The sequence below is a fragment of the Orussus abietinus genome, unplaced genomic scaffold (assembly GCF_000612105.2).
Source record: "Orussus abietinus isolate OABI.00-Male unplaced genomic scaffold, Oabi_2.0 scaffold2, whole genome shotgun sequence".
Classification (NCBI taxonomy): Eukaryota; Metazoa; Arthropoda; class Insecta; order Hymenoptera; family Orussidae; genus Orussus; species Orussus abietinus.
Window position 1 is genome coordinate 391,159 of NW_019396012.1, and position 27,195 is coordinate 418,353.

At 46.7% G+C, this 27,195-nt stretch overlaps 1 protein-coding gene across 2 annotated transcripts in view; it reads left to right on the forward strand.

The window, feature by feature from the left end:
* Positions 1–27,195, forward strand: part of LOC105700565 (semaphorin-2A) — a 280,045-nt gene that overhangs the window by 216,403 nt on the left and 36,447 nt on the right. For both annotated transcript variants that reach the window (XM_012426521.2, XM_012426520.1), the window contains one exon: positions 22,504–22,591. In XM_012426521.2, the coding sequence (XP_012281944.1) occupies positions 22,504–22,591 (88 nt within the window). The remainder of the gene's footprint in view (positions 1–22,503; positions 22,592–27,195) is intronic.

Sequence of the window (27,195 nt, forward strand, 5' to 3'; positions counted from 1 at the left end):
AAGAGATTCGTAAGAAAATAAAGCTCGCCAGGGCAATGCATACGGAATCCTTTCCGACTCCTCCAGGAGTCCCCGGGACGGGGGCGAAAATTGTCCCGGGAGAGAAAGGAGGGGCGGCATCCAGCATCCGGCAGGAGCCGTCCAAAAACCGGGATATATCCCGGGATATCGTAAGTCTCCCGACCCGCAATGCCGCGCAACCGGTGGATTTTTATTTCAATTCCCGATGCGATATAAATTACTTGCCAACCCCACCCGCCCCGCGAACTCTCCTTTTCTCGCTTCCTCCCTTTCGCCCGCTTCTCGGGGCGATCTTTCACTTATCTGTCGGTTCTGATATCGAGGGATAACGGAGGCCGAGAATCTTGTCCATCGTCGATAGCAGTCTGAAGTTATTCTGAAATTATTCTGGAAATGAAAGTTGCCTCTTGTGATGCTCCATTTTCAGTTTATCACCCTTTTCATGTATCTGGGCACACCTGCAATCGGGGGGAACGTGGAAGAGGATTTTGCTGAACGAGGGGATTTAACCCTCGACTTACCCTGCGGGATGATTATTTCCGCGAAATTTCGCTAATTATTCGGGCGATGAGTACCGATAATAAGTGAGAGGCAGATTAAGGGTCAATGTGGGCGATGTGAAATTTCCGTCCGTTTTGGGGTTTTAGAAGCGCAATGGGATCTTTTTTTTTTTTTATTAATTTTCCTGTTTTTTGTTTCCGGAGTAGTGGGTGAACTTTTATAGGGGAAACTGGGAATCCTTTCTTCCGAGACTCGGAGTATGGATCTGGAGGATCCCGGAGGGCTCGTAAAATTTTCGCGGAAATATCGATATCGCGGATGGGCAGGGGGACGCGTTTAAGGGAGCTCTTGAAGTCCGGACACAGAGTCTAGTCGGGAACTCCGTGCATTACGTCCGCAAGTTTACAGCCGCAATGGCCGCAAGAGACCGGAAACTCGGGAGCGGCTTAACGATCCCGTTTCCAATGGACGATCTTCGCCGATGCCACCTGGGATACCGGGACGCTCCCTAGTAAAGTCCCTAACGCACCCTAAGGATGACTTGCCCGAGTTAGGTGCCCAAGTCCCCGGAAGTGATCTCCACTGATTTGACTTGTCACTTGGCATCGATCACATGTACCAGATTCGGGGATATGCATTGGGCGATATTCTTCGGAGGAAGGTTGGGCATTTGATGGAATAAGGAGCGCGGAGGAACGTACATACGTCAGGAAGAAAATTAATGCGAGGGGACACGGGATTCTCGAGTCCGCTATTTAAGTTCCCATCTTTAGAGCGAAAGTCCTCGCCCACTCAGTTTCGCAGTTTAAAATTGTCATCCTACTTAACATTGATATCAATCGAATCCCTTGTCAATTCATTCAAAATAACTGAGTGGGCGGAACACAAGTTGTCCCCGAAATTGATTATCCAAGAAGCGTGTATCCGATTAAGGCGACTGATCAGCTGGGTGGGATCAGCTGATCCGTCAGCTACCGGTAGGATGAGCGATGATGGGATCTCTCAGATCTTTACCCTCGTAAAGTCGCGTAATTAAGAACTGTGAGCCTCAATTAGTACCTGAAAGCGATCTAGAAAATTGCTCTAAATTTTCGTGGGTGTTCACAATCTTCCGATAGGGAACGAATTTGCAAAAAGACAATCTGGAGCATATCGGTGGATTATCTTCTGAACTCCAAATTGCACCAGGTCGAAAGGCGGGTAACAAGTCGATCTGGATTCCAAAAAGTGATCGCTGACCGCCAGATCAGATGTCGATCGGGGTCAAGCGAGATTTTCTGCAAACTGCTGACGCGGGAGTTTGGAATTCTGTGCGGGAGAGTGACTTCAGGGTCTAGAACCGACGTCGAAGTCCCTTCGAAATCGCAGGCCAGTTTATTGGCCTTAGTGGCTTTCGGAGAACGGAAACTCAGGCGCGACTTAACGATCCGATTTCCTGTGGGTGGTCTTAGGGGTTGCCACCTGGGACGTGGGGGTACGTCCCGGTAAATTCCCGCCCGCGACTCGTGTGTTACGGAGACTCCCCAGGGACAGCCCTCGTTGTTCGGCCATTACTTGAACACATTGTGCGTCCAGCCGCGTCTTCCGATGGACGGCATTGCATCGAACATTGAGCAGGCAACGTGCGTGGTCCTACTTAGCTCCGAATCCACAGTGGGCGTTGAATCGTTTAACGATTTGCCTTTGACGTGGAGCAGTCAGTTGAAGGAGTTCGAAGTTCTGAAGATTGGGATAGAAATTCCACCGAAGACGTAGAGGTACGGAAGCAATCAATAGATTATCGATGTCAGGATTTGTTCATTATCTTCCATTATTTGCACACGTGATACCCAACATTGATCAGCTGATGAGTGTGTCCACCTTAAGTCCAAATCCGCAGAGTGTGATGAACTATTTGACAACGTCTTTGATCCGGAACGATCAGTTGGAGAAGTTCGGATTATCGTTGATGAAATCAGGATTCTCACGGCAAATGTACGAGGCTATCAGTAGGTTACCGATGCCAGGATTCGGGGTCAAATCTAATGAGGAGGCATCGGGTCCATCGATTGTAGTTGCCTCGGGATGACAGGAACTCATGTCCCGACGTGTATGCAGATTCCCATAGGGCGATGTCTGTTTCTCGGTCATTACCTGGGGACACTGTGTACGCACCCGAGCCCGGTGATATGCCATATTGCAGCTGGTGTCTCAACAAATAGGCACTGCCGATCTGTCCCCTGCTGGATGCTCGGGTTGGACCTGGATCCGAATTGCGGCATGATGACCGCAGCTGATCGGATACGGTTTGATCATCCTGAAACTTGGACCCATCCAGAGGCATAAAAAATGTCGATACTCACGCTTTAAAGAACACTCCCAAACCCATCTATTATCATCAGGCGGATTAGATTGGCCGACAGATACTTAGGAACTACTTCGGAGATCCACGTCCCAGTCTGATCAGGATCCATCCTTGGGGAGTTGGCGACCAAGGAGGCCTTGGAATGGCCGGCACTGAAGCCTCAACATGTCCTAGCCATTCCCACGGGACTGCTCCCGTTGCTCGGCCATTACCTGGACACATTGTGCACCCAAGCGTGCCTTGTGGTGCGCGATATTGCATCCGATGACCGGCCAGCAAGGCTGTTGTGCTTCGACCCTGGTGGACCAGGGCTGGTCAGGGCTAGCCAGGGCTCGGCCTAGGTCCACCTAGGTCTACCCAGGTCTACGCGATGCTTGGCTGGCATCGATAACTCAAACTGGGCAGGGATTTGTCCCGTGTCCTTCGTGTAGGGGCACATCGACCGGGCGCGTCCACCGGCGGAGAGGGTGCGCTAAAGGCAGCAAGGGTGATCTTCCTCTCGTCCGGGAAGCCGAGATTGAATTATCCGCCATCGGGTTTCACCCGGCGACCAGCCGGGGCACCCGGGGGCGGTCATAGGCTACTCAATCGCGTGTACCAACGTCCCAACCCCCGGAGACCGGGGTTATTGCGAGGGAGGAAGAAAACAACGGCCTATACGCTTGGATGCTCCTCGCTCTCCTTAAATCATCTCAATGGCTCTGCTCGGGTTGGAGACGGTATTGCGCGGATTTTGGACCGGCCCCAAGAACGCTGGACCATCCCGTGGGAATATTGGGACGTGGGTGCTCTCGGTGAGGGCCACGTGGAGGTGGGTGTTGGGATGCTGGATTCGGATACCGTGTTGTTTGTCGTTGCTTCCATTGCTGGATCCGCTTTGGAGCGTGGTGACGGTGGAGTGACCGTTTTGGAGATGTTCGTTGGTAAGCAGATTTTGTCAGATTTGGACAGATTTGATATGTAGAAGTAGGAATCCATGGCGTTTTTAGGATAATTTTGGTGGAGACCAAGATCGTTTCCGGAGTGATGCATATTAATGGAGAACTATTCCCTCGATGATTAATTGTCCATACACACAGAATCCTATCGTGGTTTCGTAATGAATTCAGATCGACATTAAGATTGGCTCCTGATGAATAGTTCTGAACTGACGCGTTTTTACGATAAATGCGTGTTACAAGATACATTTCGTTGGACATCAAAATTAGTCCTGAAGTAACGCGCAGAGATGAAGAACTATTTCGTTGATGAGTGGGTTTTGGGAGAACAGGAAATCCCATTATATTTTCAGGGTCAATTTTATTGGACTCTGGAATTGGACTCGGTGTAATGCACGTCAATGAAGGGCCATTCCGTTGATGAGCAGCTGTGACCGAAGGGAAAGTCTCATCGCGTTTTTACAATAAATTTCGTTAGTCGTTAAAATCAACTCCGGAGTACTGTATTTTTATGTCAATGGGGAACAGTTTCGTTGATGAGTAGCTTCGAGCGAACAGAAGGCACCTTGGTGTTTTCATGGCAGATGTCGTTTTATTTTTCGGATCGCTTATGAAGTAACAAGGGACTCCACTCGAGTCTCTCGATAATGAGAACGTGTAATGGCGCGTATGGCGATTAATTATCGGTAAATACAGTCTACCGAGACGCCGAATGCTCGAGATGAAATTGTTTGTTAACGGTAACTTTATTCGGGGGGGGGGACGTGAAACCCATGTTTAGGGCATTTGGCGGTACCACGTGCGCCGAAAACATACAGTAGTCATTCCCGTCACGTCCTCATTTAAGGGCTCGTTTAGGGGTTGGTCCATCCCGGGTGAAATTTATCCCGAGCCATTGTATCAAATCAATGGTAACTCGCGTTTGCATAGGAATGATCGTTCCCTGAAAATACCTATTCTATAAACGACGTCCCCTGCCCCCCAAACTGTATACACCATTCCTTACCATTATTCTTCAATTCCATCGCGCCCTCCATTTCAGAACCACCCAAAATCTATGTACCGTCGTCTCCACTATTCAACTACATCGTTTATAATAATCCTGAATTGTTCACCTGAAAATTCTCACTTATGGTTGGGCACACCCTTCCCAAAGATGCAGAATTTCCTGCAATTCGTTTTTCCGACATGCCTCTCGGATCATTGTCCGATATTTTCGATTTATCTCCATTATTATATCTTATTTCCATTTCCGTAGGGCGATGTAAATACGAGGGTTTAACCACCATTCTGAATTATTCTTCCCCATACGTAAGGGGTGTCTCCTGTTTCGTATTTTCCCTCCGCAAGCAGGACACGTCGCGGAAAAAGATATCGAACCGATCGGAAAATTCCGAGTTTTCGTCCACGTTTCTCCATCGGAAAACCGGAGACAGATGTCGCCCCTGTCGCACCAGTTGGCTCCGACTTGCCTCCCTCGATGTATGTACCTATAGTGGCCTATCGGTTTTGGGGTTGCACCGCAGATGCGCTGCAAGCCGCATGCATCGTTCCGCGGCCACGTGACGTCACACCACATACGAGCACATAATATCCCTCCCCTTCCCCGTTGCGTACGACCTCCACATTTTTTCCACACTTTTTAAAACTCTGTCCAACCTGAAAGTTCACAGCTTTACTTCGTAAAGAATAAGCCATTGGAAAAAAATTCAGAGACCTTTCAAACCGAGTCTAATGGATGTACCGTATCTTCAAATACGTCGAGAGTCGCGAATTAATTAACGATTCATCCGATTTTAATCGACTTTAACAATGGAATCGTGGGAAATTTCAAAGGCGGCAGGACGATCGAAGTTTCTGAGATTTTTTAATTATTTAACGCCATTTAGCTGCTAAGTACTCGGGTAGGTTCCGAGATCGGAACAAAGTTCGAGTGAAACTTAATTGTTTCGAACATATGAATGATTAAGACGGGAAGGGAGGAATTATTCTTTTCACCTTTTTAATATTTTTCGAGATATATGTGAATTTCCTGAAATTTAATAGTCAAATGGAAAGGACGCGTTTTGATCTGCAGCGCCTAGTGGGGGAGTATTATTTCTAGGTGTTATACATTTTTTTGATACATATGTCGAGGAGAACTCGATCGGGACTCGGGGCAGAGTTGAATAAAAAAATGATTGGACGGCTTGAAAAATGTCGATTTATGGTGATCTTGAGCCATCTGTCGTTTCCCCACAGAGTTACTATCAGGACACAATCAACCCTATCGACGCCCTCCGCACTCCACCCCCTGGCTCCGTCCATCCCTTCATTGTGCTGCCAATAATCGAAACTACATCGTCGATTCTATTTTCTCTCCCTCGAGGGTACACGCCCGTTAGTTCGCAGTCCGGTATGTTCCATCTCTCTTGCTCAGTCGTACGTAGAATGTGTACGCTTTCACGTAATAATGGTCATATATTAGCGTTAAATCAAATGCGCGATGTCACTGGTAAATTCTGCAGTCCATAATGGTCATGATTGTGGTACAGTGATCAACCGCACTTGCTCGATGTGTATCGTACGTAATACCAGTCGCAAACAAACGGAAAATAATGCCCCGTGACCGGAAAACGATCTCCATGAAACAAGTGAATCTGCGTTAAATGGACCGACTCTTTCCTCAAATTCTCCAACCTGACATGCATATGCATTTCTTTATATTTTCACAATTATAATTCTTCCTTGGCATAAATCATTCCTCGGGACTTCGCCGACATTACTTCTTGTGGTTTGAAAAATTATTAAAAATAAAAGGAATTTATTCTGGCCGATTAATAATCCTGATAGAGCGTGCGCAGCGACGCTGCATCGTACGTGAAGTTTATTTGAAAATGCTCTGAAGAAATGTCGTCCAAATAAACATTTCTCTCTATTTTCAAAATTATAACTTTTCCTTGGCATAAATCATTCTTCGGGACTTCGTTGACATTACTTCTTGTGGTTTGAAAAATTGTTAAAAATAAAAGGAATTTATTCTGGTCGATTAATAATCCTGATAGAGCGTGCGCAGCGTCGCTGCATCGTACGTGAAGTTTATTTGAAAATGCCCCGAGGAAATGCCGTCGAAATAAACGTGGACGATCGGTTCGATGGAGTTCGACGAGGTCGGGCGACTCCTCTTCTCTAAGTGACCCCAGGGTGTTCCCGCAGGGGCCGCAGGACCCAGGAGATTCGGCTGCACCTGGAACAGGTGCAGCCGAAACTTTATACCCGCCGGTGGAAGTTTCGCCGAGCCGCTTACAGTTCTTCCGCAAAAGTGGCCCTCCCCTCGGCCCTCCGCCTTTACCCTCGTTGCTCACCTGCCATGAGATTCCGGTACGCCGACAAAGAGGCAATTCCATTCCATCTCCCTCGCTCGCTCTGATTCCCTGCCCGCCTATATTTCGCCCTTTTTTCCCTTCCCTCGGGAATACTTACGCACAAAGAAGGACGGAGAGGGAGAAATGCAGAAATATGTGCACAGAGCGATGCCCTCGCCCATTCATGGGGACACCGTTCGCGTACGCGCATTCAGATGTAATCTATCCTGCAAGTGCGAGTAATGGTGCTGTGCACGAATCGGACTTTGTACATGCATGAAAAACAAGAAAATGACAATTATTGACGTTCGGAGTGAGGAATGAGAAATAGAAGCTTCACCTCCAATGCGCGCAGAAGTCACGCGCCGATTTTTTTTTTTTCTTTTGTTTAGTTTCTTTAATTTAATTTCTCTTTTCCTGAATAAATCCGAAAATTCCAGTTTTAATCAATGAAATTTAAATAAACGTGTATATTTGCACCCACGTGCAGGAGATTGCGTGCACCCGAGTGACACGCAGCTGCAGTGTTGAACGCATGTATATATGTGCGTTCATATATATATATATATATATATATATATATATATCATTCTGCGTAAGCACACGATCTCTCCCCTTCCGTCTCTCTCCTTTGCGTTGCTCCCTCCCTCTGCTTCCAACCAAAGGCATTCAGAGGAAGAGCGTTTCAGATATCCGAGCCAGGACGGTCCCTCGGATCGGAAGGACGGGAAGGACCAACATCTGGTGCCCTGTAAACGCAGCTTCCAGGTCCATCTCGGTCCATCCTCGAGCTCAGCAGTCCTACTCCTCTTTATCTCATCCCCGGCATGCCCATAGCGTGTAAACACCGTGTTGTAACCGAGCAACTACGCCACCATTGGCATTGTGTGTGCATACTGATGTTTCATTAGCTGGCCGTTCCTGCTCCTCCGACTGTCAATCAAGTCCCGTGCCTCAGGCTGTCTCCTTTGCCCCTGTGCATCCGATACAGGAAACTGCATGGCAAAGCAGCCTGTCTCTCTCCGATGCACCCCCTTCGCTACCCACTCTTCGTATTCCTCCGTCATTTGTATTCGCGTTTTACCCCCCGCAGTACCTCAAATCTCCCGAAGAGGAAAAAGATGATTCCGACAAATCCCTAGTCCAAACCACTCGGTGTCATTTCGACGTTGATGGTTCCAGCATCCAATAGAAAATTGACACTTTGGTTTTTACCCCCGTTTATTGATCCTGGAGATTTTCTAGAGAATAAATTAAAATAACAAGCACCTTTGACGGAACTTGGTAATTGGGATTATTGGAAGGTTAGGTACTGATGCATCAGATGCATCCTAATGTCTCTGTGTTCAGCATCCTATAAAGAAGTACTATTGTCGTTTTCTTTTATACCCTTCTGTGAGTTGTGGGAAATTTAAGAAAAAAATTAATATGATAAATGTGATTATCGAAATTCGGATTTCTGAAGGGGTATGTACCGTTTTATCAACTGGTCACGACAGAACGTCCAGATGAAATTGCAGTCATCAATGAAATGACATTGCGGCTGTTCCCTCGTTTCATTGTTTTCCTTTTATCCGCATCCTCCCGTTTAGCTCTTGCACATTCCACTCGATTGGTCAGCCCTTCAATCACCACTCCTGCACTTTGTTTTTCAATTAATTGTCCTCCATTGCATTGGCCCCCCAGCAATTGTCATTCCGCCGATCATCAGCAAAGCCACCGCAATCCGGCGCTCGTTTGTTCCTCGTCTCTCCCGGATGCGACATTATCCACACCCCCTGCAGGGGGTGCATCCTCTGCAAACTTGCCGTGGGACAATTTCTGGTGCATCCACCGTATTGCGCTCTCTCTGCCTCTCTTTCGCTTTACCTGCATCCCTGCATCCTGTCTTCATCGCCTCATATACGGGGTGGAGGGTGCACTCGCGTAACGATCGAGATCGGTGCATAAAGGGGTGCATAGGGGGGTGCAAAGGGGCTTACAATTACCCGACGTTTGATTACCCTTTCTCGATATCTCTCGCTCTTTCTCTCCCCCTTCTTTCCGTTTCGCTTGCTTATTGCAACACTATCCACACCCTCTGCACCTCGGAGTTCTCGTTTTTTTTAGCCAACATTTTTTTTTTAAATATATCTTCTTCTCTTCGCCTCTCTTTTGTGCTACTTGCATCCCTGCATCTCTGCATCCTGCTCTCTCGTCTTCATCATCTCGAGTAGGGGGTGGTGGGACCACTTGCGGAACGATCGGGATCGGTTCGCGGGGGTGCATAAGGGGGTGCATAAGGGGCTTACAATTATCCGACGTTTGATTACCCTTTCGCGATACCTCTCGCTGATTCTCTCCCTCTCCGTTTTGCCTGCTTACTGGGCTACTTCGCAGCCGAGGTCCCAGGGGACTCCCTTCCCTTCACCGGGCCCTTTATCATGGGAACCCACGGGAGTCTCCATGGGCACCGAGGAGGGTGCCCACGGGGCGAGAGGGACCTCTGGGGGAATCGCACGGATTTCCACCCCTTTCGACACGTGCCGTGTACTTTCATTCAATCTAACTTCCAAGTACTTCGGGCTTTGGCTCTCTTTTATCGCCGCCCTTATCGGCCGAGGCATTATCGTTCCGGGTAGTTAAGTGTTTTAACGATTGATGGCCCTGCTATGGGGATGATCGAAGTGGACGGACTCCGATGCTCCCATTGACGAAACGCGGAAACGGGGCATAAAAGAGCCCCTCTAGGAAAAGTTGATAACGCGACCGTTCTCTCATTGTCTCTCCGAGCCCTTTTGTAAAAGGAGGGCTACTTAAAATCCAAATAATTGTTAAAGTAGCGGTCAGTGTGCGGATGATTTTTTATTCACAATTTTCTGCACTAGGAGTTATGAGATTTCTTAAGTAACCCTCCTTATGTCGCGGTTGTTCACTCTGATAAACATTTTTGTTATTTCTTTCCCATGAATTATTATCTATAATAATATTTGTGCGTTGAATTGTTACGTCCAAGAAACCCACATGCGACGCGTAAAGTCATTTCATAAACGAATCGTTAAAAAGTAACTGATAATCATTCTCATTAACTTAACATCACTCCCAACTCGCGTAGCACCGAATTTACTAATTAATTAATTTTTCTATCTAATTATACGCGGCTGTAATTATGGAAGTGTAGGCGAAAGCTCGGTGAAAAAGTGAACTTGTCCCACATTTTGCGTTGCATCCGTTTCAATTATACGTGAAGTTACTCTCGCGAGAAGAAAATGATCGAGGCCTCTTATCATCGGCACATATATCGAGTTAAATGCGGTGGGGTAATTTAGAGGGCGATAAGGGGGTAAAAGACCCACCGGAAAAATCGGGGAGGGAGCTTTAATTCGTAAACTCAGCAACTCGAGGGGTGGGCGACTTCCACCCTGCATTCTCAAAACCTCCCCCGCCCTCCTGGACACGTCCGTCCGCGCCCTCCGAAGGGGAGGCAGACGTCGGGGTGGTTTGTGCAACGTGTGTGATTACGCTGGCAATTACTCCCACCCCTGTGCCGACCACCCCCCGCGGACCGCGCGCCATTCTCCGACCTCGCCTTCGACGGCGGAAGGGTTGTAACTCGTTATTAGCGAGGGGTGGCGGGGGTGATTACAGCTTCGCCGAGAGATTCCGCGCCGATGATAAACGCGCTCGCGATCCGATCGAGGCGCCACGAGCCACCCACCCACCCACCCACCCCCTCCGGGATGGCGCCATCTCGATTGTCGATCTCGCGATCGACCTATCGATCCCGCGGCCGGAGATGTCCTCTCGCTGAATTCCATTATCCCTGTCCTTTCTTTGTCGTCGTAAAAGGTCGCCATCTTGGATGTGGAAACGGTGTAGATCAAGATGAAAGGGTGGGTTGAGAATATTGTCTAATATTTTCAAGGAATATTTAATAATTGTAATTGAGGAAATTTTTGGGATAAGGGTCAATAAGGATGAATATCACCCTCGGTACTTAGTTCCCAGGTATCTAATTTGATGTTAAATTTCTTGCCGTTTAATTCCCAAGTGTCCTGGGGACGATGTTCACGTACCTCGTTATCCTTTTTGTTGCACAAACAGCGAGTACGTGGGAACTGCGACAGAGCAGCTAAACCCGTGCAAGGACTAAGAGTTGCATTTATTCTACACATTAACTAAACAAGTTCATTTACATCTCCCTCTTACCTCGTCACCCCCTCTGTGACTAATCCCTGCACATGGCACATTTCACGGATAAAAGAGATTCGCGTTAGAGATCCAAAGAAAGAAAAATTGTTAGGGTCGTTTCGGCAGTTGCAATTCTCGCGATCCAGGGAAAGGGGCAATTACGGGGCGCCGGAAAAGTGGTGAAAAAAAAAAGGGAAAAAAGGAAGAGCACCCCTCGGAGTGAATTTGATCCTCGCGGATCTCTCTCTCATCTCGTTAGGTATCTCAGGTGTGCCACATTCTCTGACCCCGTTCTTATCGAGGATACGAGTGAAAGGGATGAAAGGCGGATGCTCTTCAGGGAAGAAGCAATTCCTCGAAGGAATTCCTCGGAAAGGCGCTGGTTCGGAGGAGCAGGAAAATTGTGGAACCCTCTCGGAGAGAGCCTCCTCGACCGAGGAGGGCCTCGCTCTTTTCGCGGGTCTCTCTCTTTCTCTCGGCGGCCATGTTGGAGGCGCCATTGTCGACGGGGCCTCACCACCCGACGTCGGCGATGCACCCCCGTGAAAAGGGGGCGGAAGCCATACGCGTGGAACGAAAAGATAACGCAATTTATTTCAGGCTTTATTCATCCACTCTCTCTCGCTTTCTCTCTCTCTTCGCGGTCCAGCTGGGCCGCGGGGGTGCACTTTTGCGGACCCGTCTTTTTTCCTTCCTCCTCTCCTTTTTATTCCTCGCCCGACGGGAATTTTAATGCATCCCGCCCGTGACGGGGGAGCCTTCATTACGAACGATAAAATCTCGAGGACCGTCGCGACCAGCTCCCTTTGAAGAGTACCCTTGACCGACGAAACTGCTCCCCGGGAATCCGAGGCGCCGCAAAGTCCTACGGACGTTTTCATTTCCCCTTCGTTTCGGGCCTGGAAGTCTACGGAATGACTGTTCCTAATTTTCTAGCAGTGACTTTTTCCTTTTTTTATTTCTCTGCGTAATTCGCTTTAAGGGTTTAACGCCTTAGGAATATTGAGGTAATAATTCGACGCCGTGAGATTTTTCGGACTTATTTTTAAGAGAACCCTTGATCGACCAACTGTTTCCCAGAAATCTTAATTGGAACTGATTTGCATAATTCTCTCGTAGGGTTTAACGTTTTTAGTAATCTCCTATTACCTCCAGGAGTGAAAACGTGAGAACAAATGTGTTTTTGATTCTATCGCAGAGCTACATCTTATTTCGAAATTTACTTTGCCTAATTCATTGTGACAGTCGTCTTCGTCATCCCACCTCTGCCGAGGTGTGCCGATCCGTCACTGTCGCAATGATTTTTTTTTAAACTTCTTTTCTAGGGGTCCCCACGACATCTCCGGATGTTTATCGTGGTCAGAATTCTCGTTGATGCTTTTGATTCGGGTCCGATTGCCGTTTCCATTCTTTTTCGGCGACAGCTAGAAGAGGTATGCGGACGTGTGTATCCTCGCTTGAATAATGACCAGCGCGTTCCGTTCCCTTTCTTTATTTCTCTTTATCTTTACCCGCGGTCCTTAGCAGTCGGAGTTATTTGAACGCGCCGGTCTTTGTCTGCCCGCTAATCCTCCTTTTTTTATATCTTGTTCCACTTTCCGAGGAGTCGTTCAGGCATTCCTCTCCACGCCAGGCTGTCATTTCGTCTCTCATTTCCTATTTTTTTTCCCTGCCCACCTTAATTCTACAGTACTCCAAGACAAACCCAAACGTTCCCCCAGACTCGGAGAAATCCCAGTCATTTTTCACCCTAAGTATCACACAATGGTCAACAACGATCAAGGCTTCGACTTTCGAATTTCGATTCGGGGGTGCATATTGATCCCCTCTCGGAAATGGCATTTATTCCCCAATTGGGCTCACCCTTCGGAAAAAGAAAAAAAAATCCCAGCGCTCGCCTTCACCTACTTTTGGCCACTTTCTGGAATCGATACCCCCGGGAGTTGTCGACACCCCCTCGATAAAATGGGGACCGCACCCCCGAATAAGGGAGGCAGTTTCGTCGACGTGCCTTCGGGAAAGGTGTTACTCATTTGGCGGCCGATATATCGCGCGGCCGCGGCCTATTATCTTGATTAAAATATCCAATAATCGAATTCCTGGGAACAGGGGGGGAGAGAGAGAGAGGAGATACTTGATTAATGAGAAGGGAGTGACGAGGCGGTACGCCGCTGCGGCTTTTGCCCCATTTCGTCTCCGTTGTCTCTCTCCCTCTCCCTTTCCTTCTCCTGCACCCTCTTCTTCTCTCCCTTATCACCCTCGTATACTTGTCCGTCTCTCTCCGATGCGTGGTTTCCTCTATATAGCCGTCTCTCTATTCCTCGATCGCATCCTTCTGTCGCGCTTTTTGTCTCCTCCCCTGCATTTTGCGCGGTCTCATCCTCCTCTGTTACACTTTTTAGCCCCACTTTCGCCGCGTGAACTTTTGTTAATCCCCCATGCATTGCTATGTGGACAATGGCCTGGAAGTGACACCGAGAAGGGGTGGTTTTTGGCTCATTTTCGGATGTCACGTCGATTTCTTTCTGTCGTCACTTCCTTTCTCCGTTGTCCCCCTTTTCTAGTATCTAAGTAGTCTTACGCGATTCATTTTGTGTGATAAAAAAATGTTCACCTGTTTAGTGCGTAAATGCGAATCCCTTGTGTAATTTCATGCCGTGATTATTATCGTCTCGTTTTTTGTGTTTTGGCATTTGTACATCCTGTGAGGCAATGGCTTAATTGACTCGAAGTCACCGAGAAAAACGTTTCGTGAGGATTTCGTTGATCCGCATCATTAACTCGGTGCCAGGAAATATATTTCTCTTTTCTCAGCTTGGAAAGTCGAACTGAGAGGAAGAAATTAATTGCACGATACGATTTTGTAATACCACGAAGTTACAGTTTTTATCCCCTTTTTCTTTCGTAATGTCGAATTTTTAGAAGATGTGAACATCAAAGGGGAAATTAATTAACTCAGTGGAAAGGCGGTATTTAGTCCTCGAATCAGAGATATTCGGAGAACTTCTCGTCTTATTGTTAGAAGTCTAATTTATTCATAGAAAACACTGTAGCTCCAGAGCGGATAACAAGTGCAATGAAGATATCATCTGCATTAAAGAAATTTCTCATCTCTTACTCAGACTAATTACGAGTATTAGATATACAGTTCTTAAGCAACACTTGAAAGCCCACAGAAATTCTATATTATAAAATTATTGATGGACTCGATTTTTTTTACATGTAATCTACCTTGAAATTAAGGGAAAAATGATTTAAAAGACATTATGATATAATTTTGTTTCCACCAAACATCCATGCACAGATTTTAAAAGACTAATTAAAATGAACAACTTCTTGGTAGATCATGCAAAGTCCCCAGGAATTATCCATGGAACCCGTCGACTATATCCCCAGAGATTCCTTATCACGACGGGCGTGATAAAATTCGCAGAATTTAATAAACCACCCCCGTTCCATCCGTTTAATAGTCCGGCCACTTGCAGGGATTTCCAAAATGGCCGCCGTTACCTTTCCCCCTTTAACGCCGTCAATGGTGTGGAACTATAATCTGCATACACGCCGCTATCGGTTCTGCACTTTAACCCAGTTCCATCGCGGAATTTTTACAGCCCCGCCGAAAGGGTGCGACTCTAATGTCTCCTCGCTCGATAATGCACGGCGGTTCGAGGAGCTTTAATCGCGCCCGTTATCGCCAGTCGAATTGGCCCGATATCGCCAGTTAAATGGAGTCAAAGGATCCCGATCGTGCGGAATTGAAACTTACGGGATTTGCATTCGCCTCCCTTTCCCGCCTCGTCCCTTTTAAGCGGCCCCAGAAACGCGGCGCGTCCACCCGGAATTATCGATCCCTCGAATTCATCCGCGATTCTCGAGCCTCCTCGTCCTTTCCTCCGAGGGATTTCGATAGCTCGTCTCGATAATTCTCCACCTTGCCGCCTCTTTTTCCCCTTATCAGAGGTGGAACTTCCCCTCGAAATCGTACCTAAGACCCCCCCTCGGCGAACAACCTCCGATCGATATCTCGTAATCACTGATACGCTCTTTAAAGGAACTCACAAAATCCATACACTTTTAGTACACTGAGAGAAAGAAAAAAAAAAAAAGACACATGCATTGGACCAAAGAAACATTTTATTTAATTCAAGGAATAATTATTTCACCGAATGAAACTCTCGGATAAATTGGAATCATTTCAAAGGTACACGTAAACGATAGTAATCCACTCCTGAGCGATATCGCAGAGAGTATCCAGCTATCCTTCAAATTGTTCGGAACATTTTCCCGTATCTCCTCCACCTTCGACCTTACTTCAAGCTTGGCAGGAATATCCCAGTTTCCTCGCCCGAGTTGCGGCGAATGCCCGACATAGGTGGATCGATGGATCGATGGATCGATGGATCGACGTGTATGGTCGATAAGCGTCGGGCAACCTCGTAAGGTTAAACTCCGAGCTCTCGGGGGAGGGCGGATATACCCGTAAGAGTGTATTGTCGTGTCGAGGGCGAATCAGTAACCGATATATAGTGGGAGGGAGGGCTGGGGGAGGTCGAGAGGTTACAGGGCGATGGAGGATCCGCATCCCGTTTGACCCTCTCTTAACTCGCGACCACGAAGAGAGGACCTCGGCCCGCCTGGATAAAAGGTAGGTCGGATCGCAGACCGACCTTCCCACGACTATCGTCCTAAAAGGTGATAGCGAGTCGTTATATCCTCCAGCCAGCTTCCCACTCGGTTAGCCCATGTTACCCCGGATCCACCCTGGGCATCCCCTGATCTCCCGGGTTATCGCGGTCATCCCGAGTGCCGCGCTCTGATGCGCCCTCTGGCCCTCGAGAACTAAAGTCCTGAAAACTAAATCTCCCAACTTGCCATTTAACCGACTAATCGGGAGGGACGAGGAGCTCTGCGGTCGGGTGCACTCCGAAGGGAATTTCCCGCTGTTTCTGTTGCAGTTTTGTTGTAAACTTGCGAAATTGTGGGCGTAATGTGCGATGGGAGGGCGACGCATTGTATGGGATACGTGCGATAGCAGCTGATAGCAATTTTCATATTCATTTTTCAACTATACGTAGCGAGGAATTTTTGCATATCACTTATTTGACACGATCAGTGACGTTCGGAAACGCTCCAAAGGAAATTTCTTGTGCTTTTTTTTACTGCGCTTTTGTTGTAAAGTCGCGGAAATTTTGTACGTGTCATGTGCGATAGAAGTGGGATGCCGATAGAAATTTTCATGTGCATGTATATTCATTTTTCAATTATACCTAGCGACGTATTTTTTATATCACTCATTTGATTTGATCGATACCGTTCGGATGCATTTTCTGCGTTTTTTCATACGCTTTTGTTGTAAAGTCGCGAAATTGTGTGTTGTACCTGATAAGGGTGAAATGCAAGGATATATATATATATATCCCACATCTATCGTCACCAATTTTTCACATCACCGACATTTTGATGAGACATAACTAATATAATATCGTGTCATATGACAGATGTAGTGTGAGATAATAATTGATTTTACCCGATATCCAGCACAAAGACGACTCAACTTTCTCCTTCCTATCTCTAAACCTCGTGGGGATAAATTTTTTAATTCGATCGCGAATAATCCTTTGTCTCGCGCCTCCTTGTCCCGGGATATTAAAATGATCGCAGTAATAATGGTCGCTTATGAAATTGGACACGGTGGGCCCCTCGTAATCTATGGCGGCCATATGCCGGGGCGAGACTGGAACGAAGCCAGCCCAGTGCAAAAAAGGACGATTCGGGCTACATAATCCGGCATTGCGAACGGGGATTTATATTTATACACCTATCCCCGAAGAGAAGCAGGAGAGGAAACCATCGAAAATCCTTCGCCATGGGGCGCCACGCGTCGCGATAGTTTCCCGCCGTAAAAGGCATCCTCCATTTTAACCGTATCACGGGTAATCGAACCCGGGGTACACCGTCACGTGTCGATACTATCGACCACCAATCGACCGGGACCCGCGCCGTCAAACGAGTACAGATGAATTAATTAATCAACGAGAGGGATTTATTAACGATCCGCCATCGAGTTTCTTTAATTTAACCCTTTGGCTACTAAGAGCGCCTAAAGGCGCCCGACGTTTGGTCCAATATTGCCTGCACGGTCATACAAATTTCGCCCATATGTCGAAATGTCTCCGTGTTCAAAAAATGAGGGACATTCACAATTACCGTTGGAAATTAAAGTAAAATATTTTGTTCACTCTTTTTTCTTTTTGTTCCAAGGATGCTGCACCTTGTGAGCGAATTACGTGAATGAAAATGGCTTTCGCTCTGCGTTAAACTCAATGGGCAACCAAAGGAGAAAATTTCGTAGATAAGTCGGAAACGAGGGTTCATCTTTTGACGTTTCTCCTCGGAATGCTGCGGGAATAAAAGCCGAAACGCCCGGAGGAAGTACCTCGGGGTTTACGATTTTCGGGGGCAAATTCGAGGCAGAAAGAGCGGCGATCATGAATAGTTTCGGTTGTCGCGAGCATTTACTGTCGTTAAAATCGTGGGTGGAGGGTTGGCGATCAGGGCGCGGGGATAATATCCCGGAAAAGTGAAGCATTTCCAGGAGGAGCCATCTCGAGTCCTCCGAAGTGTCGTTCGCGTCTCGCTGAAGGGGTTCCTATACATATACGTATATACAAACATATACACGTATATATATAGGCATACATACATATATACAGCATCTTTATTGAAACGTCTGAGCGACTTTACGACCCGGGAGAAGAAACTTGCCGGCAAGTGCTCGCCAAAACGCTCGATTACAAACTTTCGCCCCCCGTCGTCAAGATTTTACCCTGCACATGCAAGTTCGGGGGGGGAGGGAGGGTTAGAGAGGGCCCCTATTCGCAGGAAGGGGGTGAGAAAGAGAGGGCAAGGACCAACCCCGAAGAGCCGAGCGAGAGGGCGCGAATTCACTTTATTTCGATCATAAGGACGGGAGGAGATCCGAGTCGGCCAATTTGAAACTTGGGAGAGGCCGGAAGGGTTCCCGCCGGATCCTACGGGAGACTCGGGAACGAAGGAAGAAACACGAAGTGTCCTTTTGAGCCCCTAACCCTCCCCGGCACCCCCTCGACGGGGGCATAAAAGACCCCGAAGAGCACCGACTGCGCCGAATCCGATTTAACGCCCCCATTGTGCCCCGGTCATAATCTTCGGGCATTGTTCCATCGGTGATTTACAGTCAATTTTCAATTGTTTCCTTCGCCTTTTTTACGGGCCCCCTTCCTCCCCTCTTCCCCCCTCCGGGCTTTGCCCTTTGTCGCGCAACGCCGCGAATTTTGCAAATTCCAGAAGAGCCGCGTTACTTGTTGATTTACTACGCTCGGAATTTCACCGGCCAAATTTCAATGGGTTAAATGCGCTTTTATTAACATATGTCGGATTCTGACGAGATTCAGGAAAATCGAAAAAACGGGATAGAGCTCTTTTTACTTTGCGGGGCTGAGCCGATTTCGTTTCGTGGTAATTTTTTTTTTTAAGTTTAGACCTCTGGAAAGTAACCTGAACATGATTGAAATAATAAATTAAAGTTACGAAGTAGTGGATTAATAAAATAATTATTGTTCGCCTCGGTTTAACTCCTGATAATGGTACGTTAGTATCGTGCACGTAGATACGTGGTGCAAAAAAAAAAATACGACGGTTCGTTGATTGTTTTCCATCAGGCACGGTATCCTAATTTCGTAACACTTTGTTTATACGTGTTGTAAGCACACCTCGTGAATGTACAGCGTATATTATAAATTCAGTGCACAAGTGTATTGATCTACATGCAGAATGTCGAGTCGTCGGATTTCTAATTAGAGTGAGACTTATGTAAAAAAAAGTGTAGGAAATTTGATCAATGTTTTTAACGGCATGGTTGAAGGGTTGAAACGAGAGTCCCTCCATTTTATTGAGATTACGCGCATTAAATCCTACGCATAACAAAATACCGGTAGTAATAAAGTGCAGTCCTTTCCCCTCGGCGGGTGACACTGTCGCTCCCTCTCTTTCTTCCCCGTTCCGCAGACAATGGGCGCGTCTCTGTCGGTGACACTCGGAGGCGAAGTTGAATTTATTCGGCGGGCGTACCAGAGCTTCTACTCGCGTCCGCGGGTAGAATCCGACGACGCGGGGAGCGAGGGTAATTAAAATGAAGAGTAATTGGAGCACGTAGGTACTCGGGACTCTCGGCGATAGGAAATAATCACCGGTACACACGAGTGCACCCCGTACACCCCCTAACCGCTGGTACACGCGTTCTAACCGCTAAACGCGGCTGCACACGCGTCTACGCATATACTGCGCATAACTATTCCTCGACTAACCCGAGCAGACCTAATGCAACCTCGCTTGCGATACAATTACTCGATATTGTTGATAAGAGGCGTCGCGGATCCGGAAGCACCCCCCATAGGAAGAGATATCGGAGCACCACGTGCTCGGAGTGGCAAAATTGTCGATTTCGCTGGTAATGCTCGTTTAATGTATCTCTTTTGCTGCAGAAATGTTCATGTTTCAAAATCGCATGACCTGGCCTAATTGATGTGCGTAATCGATACCACGTGCTTGGATTGTTAAAATTCTCTTGTCATAAGACTTCGCTCACAGTGGTCATTTAGTACATTTCTTTGACTTAACAGGCTTATGACTTGCGTTGGAATTTCGCTTACATGTATTTTATTATTAAATCATATGATTAGCATTGAAATGCATAACGGTGCAGTCGGGTGCGCTTATCAGCGATCACATTTGATGTGACTCAACATCCTGGGAAAGGAATATTTATTTCCGTATGGTGAAGCCTGGAAGGGGGTGCTTTCAATTTTAGCATGCCACGGGACTGTCTGTTATCTGCATGCCATTATTGGGGCGGCCTATCACAAAAAAAGGCGGAGGAAATAAGGGATAACCGAGTTGCTTCGACCCCCGACCGGCAGGGTTGAAATTCGAACGAATGGCTTCCGGATCGCATGTTGGGCTTATCGGGCCGCTTATCAGCCGGGCGGTTTTTCAAAAATTCCTGAGCTCCCAACCCCCCCGTTCTATAAAGATCGCTAGATCCGCGGAAGCATTGGGGTGCCGTATATATATGGGTCTGCACCTATCAACTTTGCGTATCTCCGGTCCGGAATGTCCCCGCGACCGGGGGTGGACGTGGGAAATAAAGCAGAATTTTCTGCCCAGAGGGAAACTTACCCTCCGACGCTGGCAAAAAGGGATGAAGCTCGAGGTGGAGTGATTTCGACGCGGGATAAATGAACCCTGGATCAAAGGATCGTAGATCGCAAATAAAAGCCCCCTACCACGTGTTTCCTTATAGAAACCGATATACCATCGGATTTACATTCTGTAAAAGCTCCCTAAGAATCTCGGAAGAAGCGGAGAAATCCAATCGGACATTTTCGGACATCTCCAATCATGATACTAAATTTGCAATGGATGTCGGAATTGCACTTGAAAATGTGTTATAAAGTCGATATGTCAGATCCAAAGAAAACTTGGAAAAAATTGTTATCAATCCATTCTGTGTTTCTTTAACGATATCGCGTTTCTCAACCACTGTTTTCCTAATGTGACCTATGTAAAAATGGGAGAAACATTTATCAGACGTGTACTTTTGCAGACTCTGGTTGCCGCAAGGTGCAGCGCGATAATCCTTGGAGGTATCGCGCTGAATAAAGTCGGGCATTAAAGTCACCCCGTAGCATCATCCCTTAACCGAATGAGACAGTAGAACGGGGTGAGAGCGAGAGAGAGAAAGGGTGGAGCAGTCATAGAGACTGAGAGAGAGGGAATTTCAGGGCAGAAACCTCTTTCACTCCGCGTCAGCCCCTCCTGATACCGTATAAAATATAGCATTGTTCGCGCTCTGTTAGTCCAGAGTGGAACGAGTGCATTTAGAAGGGGTGGTCTTCTTTCATATGTTAAGCAGATCAGTGTCGACGGTAGGGGGTTGATTCCGCAGGGGTGTAGGTGCTACGAAACGACGTCCACCCTCGGGACGCCGACTCCGCCACCCCTCTAGCGTCTCGACGCCCTCCTCTAAATGGTTGCGGGTAGATTTAACATCCTGCATGGAAAAAGGAAGAGAAGGCAAGAGGAGGGGGACGGAAGAAAAATTATAAAGAAACTGCGGAAAACTCGGCGTTCCGGAAAATGCACGCCACTGCGGCAATGCGACTCCCAGCTTGAGAGCTTTATCCCTCCTATCGCGGATACTTGCGCAAAGAAGGGAACACGAGTTGAATTTACAAGTGCCGCCGTGATTATGTGAACTCCCATGGCACATTGTACATGTGTACACCTGTCTGCCGGAATAACGCAAATAATTCTTTCGGAAACGTATGCTCGGCTGAGTCGGGGGCGACTTTTTTTCCGGGACTCGGGGAGAGAGGAAATTCGGACCGGGGGCATAACTCATAAATAAATTACACCTGAGGTAAATATGCATGACCCTCTCTTTCTTGCCTTATGTTCCGACGAATTTTAGAGTTTTGTATTTTTTTTTCTTTCCACGGTTTAATGTAGGGGTAGGTTGCTTCTCGATTTCTCTGATAAGACTGTTGGGGTAATATTTTATGACGTGTTTCGTTGAGAATATGTATGTATGATTTTTTTATTGTTAACATAGGTGAAGGAATTTGATGTCGGGGGGTCAAAAGGAAATAATCCCCGTGGAGGGGATTATTTTACGGGGTGCTGTTAAGGTGAAGAGTCTCTCACTTTTAATTCTGCGAGAACTGGGTTACTCGGTGGATTCGAGTAATTCCTCAGCAAAAAGCTGGCCGACTGCGGAATTCCATTTTGCGCCTTCCCGGTGATATACTTTACGTGCGCGACTTTTTACCGCGTTATCCGGAAGTGCACTACGGGATATTAACATAAAAAAAGAAAATAGCCGTAACACTCATTAAAAGAATGCTCCTCGGGGTCGTTTTTGGTTACGACTCTCTGGTCCCGGTGTCTTTGACAGCTTGAAAACTTGATACGGCGCGTTTTTAAATTACAACCGCGAGCTGGGTGGCAAATTATATCCGGCGAAAGCCACGAGAGGATCCCTTGACAACGTCCTACTCGGAATAAATGATTAGCGATCCTTTTTCTACCTAACGCGAGCGAAAATTCGACTGCGCTTTAATGTCATTTTCTTTCCATTCGTTTTCAGAACATGTTCGGGAGTTCAACTGCGGGATGCTGTACTACAGGACACTCTACCTGGACAGCAAGAGGGATGCACTATACGTGGGAGCCATGTAAGTTAATTAAAATAATTATCGACCATAAAAATCACACACCTCCATCTTACCATGCTGATCGTCATTATAGAATGTCACAATTTAAATGAACCATTAAGGTGACATAAAAATGGCCTTTGCAGGGTCTCGTTTATGAAACTCCTCCGAATTGGATACATCTAATACTTTCAAATCTTAGCACAAAAATATAAAGTTCCAGAGGAAGATCCTTATATCCAAGAATCTTGTTTTTGCTTAAAACAAAAAAAAAAATTGAAAAGAAAATATAAACAAATGTTTAAAAATTAAACTCCACAGGCGTCGGAACCTTTTTTAGAGCCGTCACATCCACGTGGTAAAATGTGAAACGATTCTGTATACTAGGTTTGAAGAAAAGTCATAAACGAGACCCTTAATTCACATCACTTCCATATCACCTTAACATTAGCAAATATGTTCCATCATATTTTACAAAATTCTACGGAATATCTCATATCATCGAGATCGAATTAAGTCAGCTGTTCCCCACGAATTGATGGCAATATCGTAAAGGAAAAATGTAGAGAAGTTAGCCCGAGCTGGCAGATAAGACTTCAACCAGCCATCAATTGGCCCGACTGGGCACGTTTCGAATCGATTGGCAATAATCGATATTCCGAGCGTATCCCCCCTCGGGGGGAGGGGTGCTCCTTCGGGGGTTGCGGATAAGGAAAATGAGAAAACCCGTGATTATCCCGACCTCCCTTTACCGAGCGAGCGACTCGTGAAAAAACGAGCCTCCGCCGCGCCTTTTTTGCGGTAATACGAATCGGCCGCGAATTTTTGTCTCGCAGTGTCGGTACTCCTGGGGTTGGTCCTTTGACGAGAAAACGTAATCTAGCGTTGATCCTCGCGACTCGTTTTTTTTTCTTTTTCCCCCTTTTTTTTCCCGAGGGCTTCCACCGACCCCGGCGATTCCCCGCCCCGACGTCGACGGCGTCGCGGCCATTCATGGCTACCCCAGGAGCTCCTGTAGCATTTTGTTGGCATTTACCAAATTAAGGAGGGTGCCTTGACAAAGCAACCCCCCGTTACAATGAGCCCGGTTCGCCCGAACATCGAGGAATAATACTCCTGCGGTAATGATGCGCCTCGACCTCGAGCACCCGCGTGAGATTTCCCCAGGACTCGAGTTTCGGCCTCCTGGGCGCGTTAATCCCTCCTAATTATATATACTATTGCAGTATTTTAGGACTACAGTGCCGAAGGAAACACGCAAATCTGTAAGAAATAATGAGAATAACAGGGTTAACGCTTACGAGAATGGCAACGCGAATTGTTTGAATACCGACACACGAGGATGAACATAAATCGTCATTGATTGCAGAAATAAAATTTACGCAGATTGTGTAAATACCAACACACGTGGTTCAATGTAAATTGCAATTATCTGCGGGAAAAAGGTGTTTCATATTCAAAATTGGATTCCTTTCGTTAACATGCGTGCTGTAAGAAGTTCCACTTGGAAATTCATTGTTAAATTGTGTTGCGGTTAAATGCACTTAAAAAATTTATCTCGCGAGGAAAATTGTGTTCCTTCGATTGCGGTCGATGTTCTATTGTTCCATAGAAAGCCTCCTTCGATTGCGGTCGATGTTCTATTGTTCCATAGAAAGCCTCAAAGTACTATGTCATTTTTATTGTTTTATATTAGTGGGGCTGTTTGTTATTTGAGATGGGATTTGTTTGAAAAGTTAGTGCCCATTTTGCGTGGCTCGACATTTACGTTGTCGGAGCTGCGCACAAAATTGTGCATTATGGTACAAGAAAACCCGGTGTAGATAGAGAGGACTCGGTGAGACAGAACTTGTTGGGAGAAAAAGGGGAACGGCAATACTCGGGAGAACGAAGGAAGTTGTCGAGTTCTCGTTCTCGTAGCGCGTTTGACCCGGAAACGAAAGTCGCGAAGGGTTTGCGATTTATCGTCGAACTTTTCGCGGCTGTTAATTCACGGGGGAGGACGCGACAGGAGGTTTTTGTCGGTATACAAGAGTGCATCCTGACGTATCCTCGGTACAAGACAACGGAGGAAACCCGACGTCGGAAGTTGAAGCTCTCTCGAAAGTCGAAGAGAGCTTCCGCGTGTTCATTTAGTCAGCTGGGTAAAAAGTTTCCCTCCAGAGCTAACCAAAAGCTCGACCGCCCTGGCGGCACTCTTTGTTCTTACTTACTTTCCAGAATAAGCTTCAAAGAGGGCGCAAAATAGGCCGGGAAAATCTGAACAACATTCGGAAATGTCATAATACATGTTCAGGGTTTATAGTTGAATATTTTACTTAAGCCTGCTCAACAGGGTGAAGCTTAGTAAGGAAGAGACTAATTATCCTGTACGCGTTACGTCGAAAATACACACATAATATTTTTTGCGATTGACACGATTGAAATTTGTGCCACTTTGATGACAAGTTCATGAAAGGCATCGCGCGTCTCATCAGTCCAAGTTATAGGTAACTCTGAACTGCACTCAAACTAGCGACCGATGGGGGGAAATCAGTTACGGACAAACTTGGAGGTAAATTAAACATCTTCCAGTGTTTGACGAGGATCTGGACCAAATTACCCGAATGGCCCGAGATTATTTGCAGTCCGGGGGACTTTTGACTTGTACAGACACTCGAGACTAAAAAGAGTAGACGTTCTCCTCTGCCATACGTTTCGCCGCGAAGTGCTCTTCCTCGGTAGCAGTGTTCCCAAGTGAGGAGGAGAAAACAATTCCTACAAGGACGATTCCCGCGAATGGCAGGAAAACGGGAATGGACCACATGTTCTTCCCGAACAAGTACCAGAACTATGACGGGACTTCTTGGCCACAGATTCGAACGACACCCCGCAGGGTCCTCTAGTATCTATAAAATCTTTTATACTCTTGCTGTAAATCCCAAACTTTGGCTCCTCGCCCGTAGACTATCCGACTTATTCCCATTTAACCATCCTCCACTCGTCCCGTGGAGTGTTCCCCCAAATATTGGACCGCGTTTCGCACCAATATTTAATTTTTCTCTTCTTCGGTCAAGACCCCAGCAAGAACAAAACGGGTCGGCGCGAGACTTCGCAGATCTCCCTTGAAATGTCCCCTCGCAATTCGCGAAATGTCACGGATTTTGAGCCTGTTGGCCTGGATTCGATATCGACAGAACGACCGGATTGCGGAGGCGTTTACGAGCGGACGGGACGAGCGGACACGCGAAGGATCAAAGAGGGAAAAATGTAATGAAACGAGACGCGGAGGGAAACGAGAGTCGGCCGATATTGGATATGTTGTCCGTCCGCAGAAAGGTAACCATCGCGATGCACGTCGGCCTCGTCGGTTTGTTCCTTTTCCACCCACAATTGTCTCGTTCCGCCTCCTTCCATTGGTCCTCCTCTTCTCGAATTGTTATCTTTCTCCCTCGTTTCCATTTCGCCCTCGAATTGCCCAAGTCGGGTCGTTAATCAGAGACGCGCGATACCCATTGATTGTCCTTTGACGTCCTGCGGTATCCGTGATTGGTCTGCAATTAACTCCACTGATTAGGACCCCGCTTCGAATTGCCCGTGTTAATTATTTCCATAGACTTTTCGCATTTATCCCATTAATACCTGAAATTTCAAATAAGCTCTTCTTAACCTAAGGGTAAAAGAATCTCCATTTAGGATTTTTTAATACCGAATAATTGCATAGATTCACCCCTCGTTGGGATATTCCGTGTATATGAAGAAGCTTACGCGTCGGTGTAATGTCATATTTCCGAATAAGCGTTATCAATTTAAGATTCTATTAACCTCGTATGAAGCATTTGGCGTTGATGCGGTATTTATTGGAGATATATATCGCTCGGGAATAGAAAGGAGCCTTTATTCCTCCCGATGGCCGTGCGAGCGTTGATTGGCCCATTCGGGTCTTCTTTTATTATTTTTCCCCCCTTTCCTCCGCGATCCCATTTTCTCTGAATCATCGCTTTTGGACGAGTCGCCAGGCTGTTAATTAGAAACGCGCGATACCCGTTAATTGTACTTTGAGATTCGCGGCCGGCCACGGTTCACTTGCAATCAAGTTACGCTAATTGAACTCGGCCCAATTATGCACGGCGAGTACGGGGACGTGAGCTTCTCTCTTCTTCTCTCCTTTAGTTTTTTTCCTTATCATTGCCCTTTCTCTCTCTCTCTCTGTTCTGCAGATGGACGCAGAAACGTCGATTAATGATCAAAGGGTCTCCTTGAGAGTCAATCGATTACACTAATTGCCCGGTAAACGAAGCTCAAATTGACGGAGAGGTTCTTGCAAAGCTGTGCTTTCAATTACGATCCTTAACTGTTTCATCCGGAGGAACAAGAACAAGAGAAAAATTTAAATTCGAAATATTCCCTTACGTTCTTATTTCTAATTCGATATAACCAATTCTAATTGAATATAATGCCGACAGCACGGTACACCTTACAGTACCGATTCGCATTTTTACAATTTCTTATTTCCACTAAATTATTCCATGTTTATGATACTTAAGAATATTCCCCCAGATACCTGGAATAATCCCCAGCACTAATGCATAATAGTAAGGGAAAGAATCCAAGGTATTCATAAATTCACACGTTAAGAAATTCAC